This window comes from Myotis lucifugus, unplaced genomic scaffold (genome assembly GCF_000147115.1).
Source record: "Myotis lucifugus unplaced genomic scaffold, Myoluc2.0 scaffold_159, whole genome shotgun sequence".
Taxonomy (NCBI): domain Eukaryota; kingdom Metazoa; phylum Chordata; class Mammalia; order Chiroptera; family Vespertilionidae; genus Myotis; species Myotis lucifugus.
The window spans coordinates 1,288,779-1,301,576 of record NW_005871207.1 but is presented as its reverse complement, the minus strand read 5'-3'; the positions used below and the strand labels follow the sequence as shown (position 1 = coordinate 1,301,576).

Sequence of the window (12,798 nt, the reverse complement as noted above, 5' to 3'; positions counted from 1 at the left end):
ACTGAAATTTTAGCTCTAAGTATATCAACTATAACATTAGACATTATGCCATCAATTTTTAAAGGACTTTTTTATTTAGACCATTTTTAGCTTATAGCAAAATTCAGAAGGATTCAAAGATCTGCCATATAGTTCCTGTCTACACACATGCATAGCCTCCCCCATGATCAACTTTCCCCACCAAAGGGGTATACATTTCTTGTAATTATGTGTAATCAATTTTAGTTCTCTTTGGTGTGCTAATTAGTTTTAGAAATATGTAAATATACAAATAGGTGCTATTTATTATTTATTGATAAATTTGTTCTGCTAATCCTTCAAGATCTAAAGAATACTTTTATTCTTCCTATTGTAGATTTGTGAATTAATTTACAAATAAAACTTATTTTCCCAATTAAGTAAAATCCATAGTTTGCAGAAAGCCATCATCTTAAAGCAATATCAAAAATTTAAAAAAACTTTATTATAATATTGTAATATTGACCAACTACTTAAATTCTAGTGTTTTATTGAAGTTGAAGGAAGGTTTCAAATTCTGTTGTTGAATTATGAGTAGATAGCCAATCTATTTTAAGGTAAGCTAAGGCTATTTTTTACTTGCTGCAGAATTTTTATTCAAGAGTCACATTGAAAAATCCAGTTTGTATCTGTGCTTAGTCTTGGTAAGCCCTCCTGTTTGCTTCCTAGGTTTTAGGGACAATTTTAGTGAGGAAGTAATTAGTTCAATCCTAAGAAGGAAGTAATTAGTTCAATCCTAAGGAGGTATTTGATAAAAGACTTGTGATTTTTAAATATTTTTTCATCTAACTATTTTTACATGTATAATTATATACCATAATTATTTACATACACACTAGGCAAAATATCTGCTTTAGTCGAACTAGTGTTACAACAATTCCAAGATAAATTATTTCTACAGTGTATACAATCCAGTATTGTGCCTATAAAACTATAACAAGATTTTCCAAAGATTATTTCAAATGATGACTCTTTGATTCTCCCTATTTAAAAAATAAATAAATGGAAATCTATTTTTTCTCCTTCAGACCAGGGATATGTGCAGTAAAGATGCCTATCTTAAAATATGTTTCTCTCACTTTACTTTGCAAACCAGGACCCCCCTCCGCTCCTCGGAATGCCATCTCAAATGTTAATGAAACTAGTGTCTTTCTGGAATGGATTCCTCCTGCTGACACTGGTGGAAGGAAAGATGTGTCATATTATATTGCATGCAAGAAGTGCGTCTCCCATGCAGGTGTGTGTGACGAGTGTGGAGGTCATGTCAGGTACCTCCCCCAGCAAATCGGCCTGAAAAACACCTCTGTCATGATGGTGGATCTGCTCGCTCACACAAACTATACCTTTGAGATTGAGGCAGTGAATGGAGTGTCCGACTTGAGCCCAGGAGCCCGGCAGTATGTGTCTGTAAATGTAACCACAAACCAAGCAGGTAAGTGTGATGTCCCACCAACTACTGTACCTTAGGCCGAGCTCTGTCCATGGTCTCCGCAGCTGAGGGCTAAGTTGCCTGAGATCTGTGAGAACGTCTCATGAGTCAGAGGGCTAGGACTTGAAGTAGAATGCATCTCAAGATGCTTCTTTTAGTTTTAAGCAAATAAAGGCTAAGGCTTTCTTAGCAGACACATTCATGGACAGACAAAAAAAGATTTTTTAATTGAATTTTTCATTAAAAATACATTTCTGGCTCAAATCCACTGATAGCAGAAATTTTTGTCTCAATTTCATGCAGTGCTAGTTCAATTTACATTTTGTTTTGTTTTGTGTACTTCAAGTGTTTTAATTTATTATTTTAACATGTAATCAGGCCGGGTTTAGTTGCTTGTTTGTTCATTTGTTTGTTTGGCACCACAGCTGATATTTCTTTCCAGATTGAAAAAGTATTTTCTTATTATTTCTATTATTATAACAAGTATGGGAAATGAATTTTTTAATAAATCCACTTATCAAGAATTAGAATAACTATGAACTATGTACAACCACATGAAAACACATCTATCTTCTATATGAAGATCTTAGAACCACTAGGTAGTAATTATCAGTAATGAATACAGTTCTGCTTGAGATTCTAATTTCCCTATATTTTCACCTCAAATATTCACTTTTAAAGAAACACAAAAAGCTTCTTTCTGATAAAATAAGAACCAAAGATGAATTATGGCTGGATTAATAATTCAACTTATTATCTGGCAATAATCATTCAAAGCTTGTAAATAATTTATAACCTGCTTTTGCCAACAATAGGTATGTGGGGGTAGGGGTGGCATTAAAAGCCAACACATTGTATGTAACTTTCCTCTATCCCCTGGCCACATCTCTTAGTTGAAGGGAATAATCTTGTCACTTCATTAGTACCTCAGGTGGACTTTTGTCTGTGTGGACTTCTTGCCAAGAGTACTCTGAAATAGAATGTGGTTGAATGTAATTGGACTTAGTCATGTAATATTAGCACAAGATTGTAGTTTGTGGAATGACTGAGTTGATAGAGAATGCTGATGGTAATCAAGTCTTGGCCAAAATCATTTGAATTGTTGGATATATCAAGTCAATCAAGTAGCTATTACTTAAGATAAGAAAATGTATGCAGTTGAGTTCACAGTACTTCTGGTTGATAAAACTGAGGAAAACATTCACGAGTATCCAGATGGTCTGAAGGTATTTAAGTAATTCACTAAGAATCTAAAGAACATTGTAGATGTTTTATCCATGTTGAATACATTTCACAGAATATTTTTTTTATTCTGTGAGACAAAACTTTGCACACATTTATGCTACATTTCTCAGTGAATTTATATTTTTCTCTATTTACTCTTTAACTTAAGGTAGAACTAAAAAAATTCTAAAGAGCTAGACAGGTATAGTGAAAATCAAGTTTTCCTTCAGCATTGACTCAGCTGTCAGCAATACCAATATATGTCGATTTTTCATCACAGTAGCTAAATGACACATGTGTTCAGTAAATGTAAACCTTCTTCCCACATCAGAAAAATACTGGCTTTAAACGTGTGATTTCAGGCTTTCTGTGCAACATCTTTCAACTTAGCTCTACTGTGAATCTTTCATTAACATGTTGAAAGCATATTGAACAATCACTAGGAGCTCTATTTCTTTGGGAGAACATTCTCTAGCTTGTATTAACCTTAACTTCTTTGAAAGATAGAAAGATATTTCTCTGATAAACTAGGTGTAGAAAATGATTGTTTATTTTTTAAATGATGTGCTTAATAAATATTTGCTCTAATTATATGTACTTTTTTTTTACTTGCTATTCAAACTGTAAAGTGTGTGTTTTTTGAACTATAAATACAAAGAAAGAATAATTTTCATCCAGCTATTCAAGGCATAGTTATTATGTAAAACAAACATTTGTATTCAGAGGAAAATTATGTTGACTTTTGCTTTTTTCCAAGTTCTCAGGGTATGTATACTGTAAAATTTTGCAAACCTACCAAAACAAAAAGCAAAATAGGATGATATTTCTCAATATCTGACTTTCTAGACCACCCAAGTCTCAATTTCCACAAAAATTATTGATTTCAAGTAGCTCCTAAAAAGTCTTAGATTTAAAGTTACCTTTGCTAAACATTTATCAAGTATCGACATTATGCAAAGTGGGCTGTGGCAATTCATTTTTAAAGCCTGAATATTTTATTTTTTAAACTTATTGTTTATACTATAACAGAGGTCCCATTTCCCCCAACTCCCCCCTTTTACTACCTCCACCCATCCCTCAACCCCCCCTCCCGCCCCCTTCCACTCTGGCCATCATCATACTGTTGTCTGTGTCTATGGGTTATGCATATATGTTCTTTGGCTATCCCTTCACTTTCTTTCATCCTCATATAGTGGTTTTTTAAAATCTTTATTGTTGATAAAATTACAAGTATCCCCCTTTTTCCCCCCATTACCCCTCCACCCAGTTTCCATCCCACCCCAGGCCTTCAGCACCCTATTGTCTGTCATAGGTAATGCATATATGCATATAAGTTATTTAGTTAATCCCTTACCCCTCTTCCTCCCTTCCCTCTGAGATGCATCAGTATGTTCCATGTTTCCATATCTCTGGTTCTATTTTGCTAGTATCCATCAGTTTATTTTGTTTATTAGATTCCTTGTTCATTTATTTTGATTTTTAGATTTGATTATTGATAGATATGTATTTATTGCCATTTTATTGTTCATATTTCTTCTTCTCCTCCTCCTCCTCCTCCTCCTCCTCCTCCTCCTCCTTCTTCTTCTTCTTCTTCTTCTTCTTCTTCTTCTTCTTCTTCTTCTTCTTCTAGAATGCCCTTTAACATTTCATGTAATACAGGTCTGTGGTGATGAGCTAATTTAGCTTTTCCTTAGCTGTGAAGCTCTTTATCTGACCTTCAATTCTAAGTGATAGCTTTGCTGGGTAGAGTAATCTTGGTTGTAGGTCCTTGCTATTTATAACTTTGACTATTACTTGCCACTCCCTAGCTTTGCTGGGTAGAGTAATCTTGGTTGTAGGTCCTTGCTATTTATAACTTTGACTATTACTTGCCACTCCCTCCTAGCCTGCAAAGTTTCTGTTGAAAAATCAACTGACAGTCATATGGGTGCTCCCTTGTAGGTAACTGCTTTTCTTTTGCTACTTTTAAGATTCTCTCTTTGTCTTTAACTTTTGACATTTTAATTATGATGTGTCTTGGTATGGATCTATTTGGTTTCCTCTCATTTGGGACTCTCTGTACTTCCAGTAACTAAATGACACATGTTTTTTGTCATTTAGTTAGGGGAAGTTTTCTGTCATTATTTCTTCAAATAGGTTTTCAATATCTTGCTATCTCTCTTCTCCTTCTGGCACAACTATAATGCGAATGTTGCTACCCTTGAGGTTGTCCCCGAGGTTCCTTACACTATCTTCATATTTTTGAAAATTTTTTTCTTTTTGTTCTTCTGATTGGGTGTCTTTTTTCCTCATATTCCAAATAGTTGATTTGGTTCTCAGCATCTTCTACTCTACTGTTGAATCCCTGTAAATTATTCTTTATTTCAGTTAGTGAATGCTTAATTTTTGACTGGTCCTTTTTCATGTCTTTGATGTTCTCACTAAGTCTCTTGAAGCTCTCATTAATATCCTTGAGCATTCTTATAACCATTGTTTTGAACTAGATATAAGCAAGTTATATCTAGTAACTTGCTTGCTTCTATTTCATTTAGTTCTTTTTCCAGAGATTTCTTCTGTTCTCTCATTTGTGACATGTTTTTCTGTCTCTGCATTTTGGCTACTTCCTTGTGTTTGTTTTATGTATTAAGTAGAGTTGCTATGTCTCCCAGAATTGGTAGAGGACCAGCTGTAACTACAGCAGAAGAGCTACTGTGTAGGAGACACCCCTTTGTAGCAGGACTTGCTTCAGTGGGATTTTGGTGCTCACTGAGTCTTCCCCTTGCATTTGTCACTTGTGGATGTATAGAGTTGCAATTTGGTACAGTCTGAAGCTGTCCACCGGGTGAACTGGCTCTGTGGCTTCACAGGAATTGCAAAGTCAGTCATTGCTTGAGGCTACCCAGCAGGAGCTACATAGATATCTGCAGATGGCTGCTACTTGTATTGGGCTTACAAGTTCCCAGGAGAGGCCAAGCTATAAAGCAAGGCTAGTGCCAGGCCTTGGGTCTCTTACTGACAGATATGGGGGCATGTTGGCTTCAGCTGCTACTTGTTTGAGAGACTTTAACCCCTAGAGTGCCGGGGAGCGCAATCGCGCTCCTCCTGTCTTTCACCAAAAGTGCAGGGAGCACTATCAAAGCTTCGAAATGGCGTCCAGTTCTAAGTCTGCTTTTATTAGTGATGATGATATTGCTAAATATGTCAATGTAGTAAAGGTTTCCTTAAGTTTTTGAATATGTAACTTCATTTACTTGTGATTCATAATTTTTTTCCTAAACTGCTGTAAAATCAGCAAAAATGCCTTGGTAATTTTAGCATAGTTCCTAGGATATTGGTTGGCACTCAAAGGGTTAAGAAAGTCTGAAACCTGAGCCAGGACAGGCCATTCATATGGAAAAGCTATTGCATACAGCATGGGTGGGGATGAAAATTGTGTGGAGTCTCAGGGAATCACCAGGGTTGAGTGATCAGTGTGAGCCAGGTTGATGGAGCCTCGGATATTATCTCTGCCAGTCAGCTCTGAAACCAGGGAGATCTCAGCATAAGAACAATGAATCTTGTGAGCATCCCCTCTGGAAAAATCCACCCTGGAGTTTTTGCCCTGAATCCGCACAATCCAGTTCCTCCCCATACATGCCTGGATCCACCCAAGCCACTGCCTCAGTGTTGGAGCTCAGAGGGAGTGAGTCCGAGTAAGTCCTTGCACTGGCCCTTAAAGAGGAACTGCTCCTTGCTCCTTAAGTGAGGACTTCCATTCAGCCAGATTTCAGGCAGTTCTGAATGATGATTATTCTGTATGTTGATTGTAGTTTTGATGTGATTGTGGGAAGCAGTGAGTATGGCGTTTACCTACCCCACTATCTTTGTTTTCACTAGCCTGAATATTTTAAAACATGAAATTGAAGAGAATTATCTGTGTCATGTGTGCATTTTATATAAAACTTCTTTAGCAGATTTTAACTTCAACTTCAATCTCCTCTAAGGATTATATATATATATATATATATATATATATATATATATATGCATTTCTTTCTTGGTTTGTTTCACATTTGTAATTTGTTCTGGCATTTTCTTATTAATTTACTTTTTGTGGCATCAATGCATGTATGAACTGTTCAGATTCAAAATTATATTCAGAAAAATAAAACAAGAAAAAGCATTGATTTTTTACTTTTAAATATTTCTTTCTTTATTTTATTTTATTTTTTATTTATTTATTTATTTATTTATTTATTATTGCAGTTTGCATTCAGTATTATTCTGTGTTAGTTTCAGATGTACAATAAAGTGGTTAGAAAACCATGCACTTTATAGTGTGGTCCTCCCATTGCTCCAAATATTCACTGGGCCTCATACATAGTTATAACAATATTATTGACTCTATTCCCTATGCTATAATCTACATCTCTGTGACTATTCTGTTATTACCAATGTATAATTCTCAATCCCTTCACCTCGTCCTCTAGCCCTACCTCTCCTCTGACAACTGTCAGTCTATTCTCTGTGTCTATGAGTCTGTTCTATTTTGTTTATTTATTTTTTCACCCCAATAAGTTCAATAAGAAATAATCTAAAAATATATAAAAATGTTAGTAGTGAGTAATTTCATAAATCTTGAAAAATAAAAATCTAATTTAACATTTCTATTTCAGTATGTCATTTAATGCCTTCTTCTACAACAGAAAAAGGTATCCCCAGTATCTGAACTTTATTTATCTAAGGTGACCTTTCAGTCCAGATTTTGATCAACTAATAGAAGAAGCATGTAGCACCTGTGCCAACTACCTGGAGAAGCACATTGAATCTAGAGTCTCTAATCATGTGTTTATACGAGCTTGAAGTAAATTGTTTCTCACTTCTATGTAAGGAACACGTAAAATACATTTTCACACTTATTTCCAATGCTTCTGCAAATTTAAGTTATAGAATTTTGGAAGTCTCATATTCAAGAAGCTTCTTGCCTGTAGTAGTGATCAGATAATTGGCTGTTGAGATCTTGAGTTCAGATAGAGCAATAGGTTTGGGCAGGAAGAAAATTGCTTCCTTCTATCAGTTAATGGTCTTTGATAAGGCGTATATTTGGTATTGACAAAACAAAGGGACAGCTTCCTCATTCAGTTATGGAAAAGCTCAATTCAAAGCAAGACATGTTTTAGAAGTTGAGAATATTTTGAGTCATCTGAATTCTCATACCTAACCCTACTCCAGTGTTCAGGTTTTCACTTCTTTCCAATCAATGACCTCATTTTCTTAGAAGGAATGGCAGTAAATTAAATCTTTGTAATTCAGGAATTCTGTGGACTAAGACTTGGATTTTGATGTCTGGCTCTGTCATTCTTCCCACTGTAAGAGCATATGAGATATTTATGGAATGGATCTCAATAGGATTTTAGCTGAAAATTCAAACTTTGAGCTGTTTATTTCTTTAAATTCTGTAATGCAGTTAGACACAGCGAATCCTTCTCATATTTCTTGTATTTCTCATGTGTTTATAGTTTAAAACAAGTGGAATTTGGTAAGAAAAATAATATCTTCAAGAATCATTTTATTTGACCACAGGTGATGAGACACATGCCATTCTCTGCCAAGCCTTGTTAGATTACTATCCTTTAATATTAAATAGAACCTTGCTATAGTGAAAGACAGTTAATCAAATCACTGGTATTTTATCCCCATTCTTTTAAAAAACTGTTGCCTATAACACTTCCCTATAAGAACATTTTGTTTGTTTTTAATGTCTCTTATCTTAGTTGCAAATAAAATCTACTCTTGCTACTTTAAATGGAAAAGGCCTTCAATAGAGTATATTAAGTGGCTCATACAATCATTGAGAAGAATAGATTCAAAAATTAGAAGCTAAGTTTCCAGGAGAAATGCCCAATAGTCAACTACAGATCTGCTCTGATGAAAAAAAACATTGCCACAACAGTTGCCAAACAATAAATGACAGGTACTTGACTTTATTGCAATAGCTTCTGCCACAAGTAACATTGCTACTTCAGAATTTCACACTTGAAAGTCCTGAAAGATCTTCATGTTTTGCTGCCATTTTCACCAGAAGAAGGCAAGAACTGAGACCTTCCCAAGAGCCTGATTCCTTAAGTTGCTTATTTGAAACCATATCTTGCCTGGGCAAGTCAGTTTGGTGAATCCAAAGCCAAATGCCTCTGTCCTAGCAGAAAGGGAACCTGGAGTTTTAGGAGTTCTGATTTCTGTGTTGGCAGGAAAAGGTTCACCACACGCGTTTTATAAATAAAGTGACATTCAATTGAAGATATATGCCAATAACTTTTTTCAGCTATGAATGAAAATTTCTACATATAATTTTTAAATGTTATCTCTATTTTGAAAAAGTCTTGTTTTCAAAGTAATTGAGATTTGTCCATCTTATCTCCTTCCCCCTCCTTTTTTTCCTTTCTTCCTTCCTTCTTTTATTCATTTTTTCTTTTATTTTTACTCTATTTTTTAAATTTATGACTGAGCTTTGAACTAATAATATGCTTCAATGCATGGCACATTAATACCATCTTTGAATCATGGAAGGCCCTCATCTAGTTTTTATATATATTTTTTTATGTACCATCTCTAGCCCAAATCTACACTAAAGAGCAACCATTTTAATTGCTTAATTTTATTTATAACTATTCTTATAAAATATTCATTTAATATTCTATGCATATGCTTTAAATTTAATGGTTACATTAAATATTTTCTGTCTACTAATTTTTTTCACCATAATCAAAATATTTTATAGATTTACCCATGTGGCTTTTGGCCATCTCATTTCATGCTTAAAATTATCATACATCACTATACTTCACACATTAATTCAACCCAGTAACAAAGATCTAGATTAGTATATTGGTTAAAGGTCTAGATTGTGGACAAGGCTTTCTGGTTTCCATACTGTTTCTGTCACTTACTACCTGTGTGACATGGGTAAGTTACTTAAACATCCCAAATCCTTAGTTTTTCCACTTGTAAAATAGAAAATAAAATAGTATCTATGATGTAGGATGGTTATGAGGATTAAATGAGTTAATATTGGCAAAGTAATTAGTGTAATGACTAGCATTTAATTAGGTGTTAATAAATGCTACTATAGTGGTAGCTAAGAAACTTTTTAATAATATTCCAAATAGTGAGCATCCATGTAAGAAACTGTGGGATTAATAGGTTTTAGACTTTATAAATATTATAGACAGACTCATTGGTGAAGTAAATTCAGAGAGGAAAAATAATCAAAACTAAAAAATAATGGATAACAAAAACAATTGCTTAAAGTGGGAGGAGTAAACCAAGAAACTTCACTTTTCCATAAAACACTGAGTTATATATTAACATTCAAGTTCTTCTAATTTTAATAAAATATTTGGAGCAATAACATAAAGAAACAAGATAGCAATAACATAAAGAAGCAAGATAATAACAACATCAAAGTAAGCATAAAGGAGGAAAACACGTTGCTTATAGAAAAATAGACATGGAAAAAATACAAAATTTTTCCAACTATATCATTGTCATGTGTGGTTAGATATCAATTTGGTCAAATACTGAAACTCCCAAGGAAAAATATCTAGAGATACGTTTTACTTCATCACATATCACAGATATCTCCACATTGGCCTCACACTGGTGCTTCGTCACCGGATTAGTGTGCTGACTGTATGACTGCCGACAGAAGCTCTTAATTTTGCCAACAGAAGCTGCCAGTCTACTCGGAAACTTGGCTTAAGTGAGGCGCAAGTATTGTGCTTGTTCCCATGCCTATTTGCTGTTTTGAAAACATAGTTCAAAGGTGAAACTCTCATCTGATGGATTTGTCCATAATTCATGACTGGCTTATTTAATCATTGTTAGCAAATGTGATGGGATATTTTTAGAAGCCATCACAATTCATGTTTGGTTCACTGACTTTAGAATCTTGCCAGAAACTTACTGGATTCTAAAAAGGCACTTTGGGGTCTTCTCCTTCTCGTCTCTTCTCTTTCTACCAATTCTGGAAACAGTGACACAGTGAGGACTAGTGTGTTTCAGCACTTACTGTGTGCACATTGCTATGCAAGTTCATTTACATTTTCTTATTTGATCCTAGCATCATCCTCATGACATAATATTGTTATTATTCCCATTTTTAGGATGAAGAAACTGAAGTTAAAAGATGTGAAGTGATTTGCCCAAGGTCACAAATCTAGTAAGTGAGGGAATAGGAATCTAAACCAGGGAATTCTTACCTTGGAGCCATTATGCTCTGAATCACTAGTAAATACTGCACATGCTATTTCCTTTGCCTAAAACTTACCTGTTATATAATTGTCCTAAATTGCTCAGTCTTCAGATCCCTCTCAGTCACTACTTCCTTGAGAAAGCTTTCTCTACTCTCCAGTTTGGGCATGCCTCGCTAATATAACCTGCGCTATATGTGCTTTCTTGTCTGTTTTTCTGGAATTTTCCCCTGAGGGTCACAACAGGGCCTAACATCTGTGTTTGTTAAAAAAAAATTATAAATAAATGAGTTGGATGTTTTTTTCTGTTATTCAAATCGGTGTTACAATTCCATGACTAACAGTAATGATGATATATAATGTGTTTTAAATTCTTTTTTGAATTCTTCAAATAATTCTGTGACAAATTATTGTTTGTTTATGTTGGGTCTTTTTTCCTCTTCTAAGTTAATGAGGAAGACACAGAGCTCTAATTGTAACTCACAGTTTTTTTTTTCAGAATGCTGAAGTTTGACATTGTCATTTAAGGCCTGCAGTTAGCTGGCCTGCCTACTTTCTTAATCTTTCTTTTTTAGACATTCTACTCTTTTCAAATGGATTCACTAAGAATGACTGAACCCATTCTAGAAAAAATTTGTATAATTATTACTGTGCTATTTAAGGACAATGCATGGTATTTTCTATCTTCAGTGTGCTAAATAATTACCCTCTCATGGACTGCACACCCTGAATTTACGATTCAATATATCCAAAAATATTTTAACGTACACACATACAGAATGATTCTGCTGTAGAGTGTGTTTGGCCTACATTTCCAGAAAAAGGATACTTGCGGAGTTGCTAATGTTTGTTTCCCATCCCTACTCTCTAAGGAAATGGTGACAACCCTTAATCAGGTTCGCTTGGCATTACTTTTCCCAAAAGCTCTTTATAAAATACTTGCTGACAGTCTGTTTTTACACCAGTGGCGATTTTGTTAATACTATTTCCTTTCTCTCTAATCTGAGTATTCTTCCCGCTGCTCATCCGGAAGCTAGTTTTAAACTCTGCTCTTTTTGTGTCAGTGCTGCTTGCAAATGTATTCCTTGTTCAACAGATCCCTTTCCTATGGAAGCATCAAACATTCTGGTGGCTCAGCTCAGAATCAGAGCAGCTCAGTATTTGCACTATTCAACCATTCGTCTCATTGGCATGTATGCTGTGAATTTATTTGAATAAAGATGCATATTGTAAATTGATATGCATAGAATATAAATTTGTTTAAAACCTCACTCTGAAGTGCTGTTGCCCTTTATTAGTAATCCTTGGGAACAAAGTTCTGAAAGTATCCCCATTGGCCTGGCATCATGCAAATCTTAAGTGTGCTCTTTAGATGTAGTGTAATAGTGAAACCACAATGAAAAATCATATTTAAATCAACCATATGCATGAGTCTCTATTAGGTTCTGAAGCAAATTTATTTGGAATACTGAAACGTTTTTCCTCACAGTGTATCGAAATGACTTGTTCATGTGATTTTCCTTAAATTGATTGCCATGCATTAAAACACCAAGTGTTTATTCAGCACTTCCTGCATTCATTATACTCTACTGAACTTTCTGAAAGATACAGAGTAGTTGAAGTCATGCTCCATACTTAGAGGATTTTATTTTCCCACTGAAGAATTAAAGAATTGAAGAATAAAGCTTAATAAAGTAAAACATTTAGAAAGATAGTAATGACAATTAGGTTATTACTCTCAGCAACAATACCATCAAATTCATTATCTTTGAATGACTTGTTGACTTCACTTTACTTTTTAAATCTCTGTCTTGCCTCCTTTATCACACATACATGTCTGAAAATGCATTTGTTCAAACCCCTACTTAGTCATACAGTTGCATTTATTAGGAAGAGATGATAAACCATTTTGTAACTGCC

General features: G+C 34.5%; 1 protein-coding gene across 4 annotated transcripts in view; it reads left to right on the top strand.

The window, feature by feature from the left end:
* EPHA5 (EPH receptor A5) overlaps positions 1-12,798 on the top strand; it is a 284,303-nt gene that overhangs the window by 127,641 nt on the left and 143,864 nt on the right. For all 4 annotated transcript variants that reach the window (XM_014461706.2, XM_014461703.2, XM_014461705.2 and 1 more), the window contains exon 4: positions 1,115-1,450. In XM_014461706.2, the coding sequence (XP_014317192.1) occupies positions 1,115-1,450 (336 nt within the window). The remainder of the gene's footprint in view (positions 1-1,114; positions 1,451-12,798) is intronic.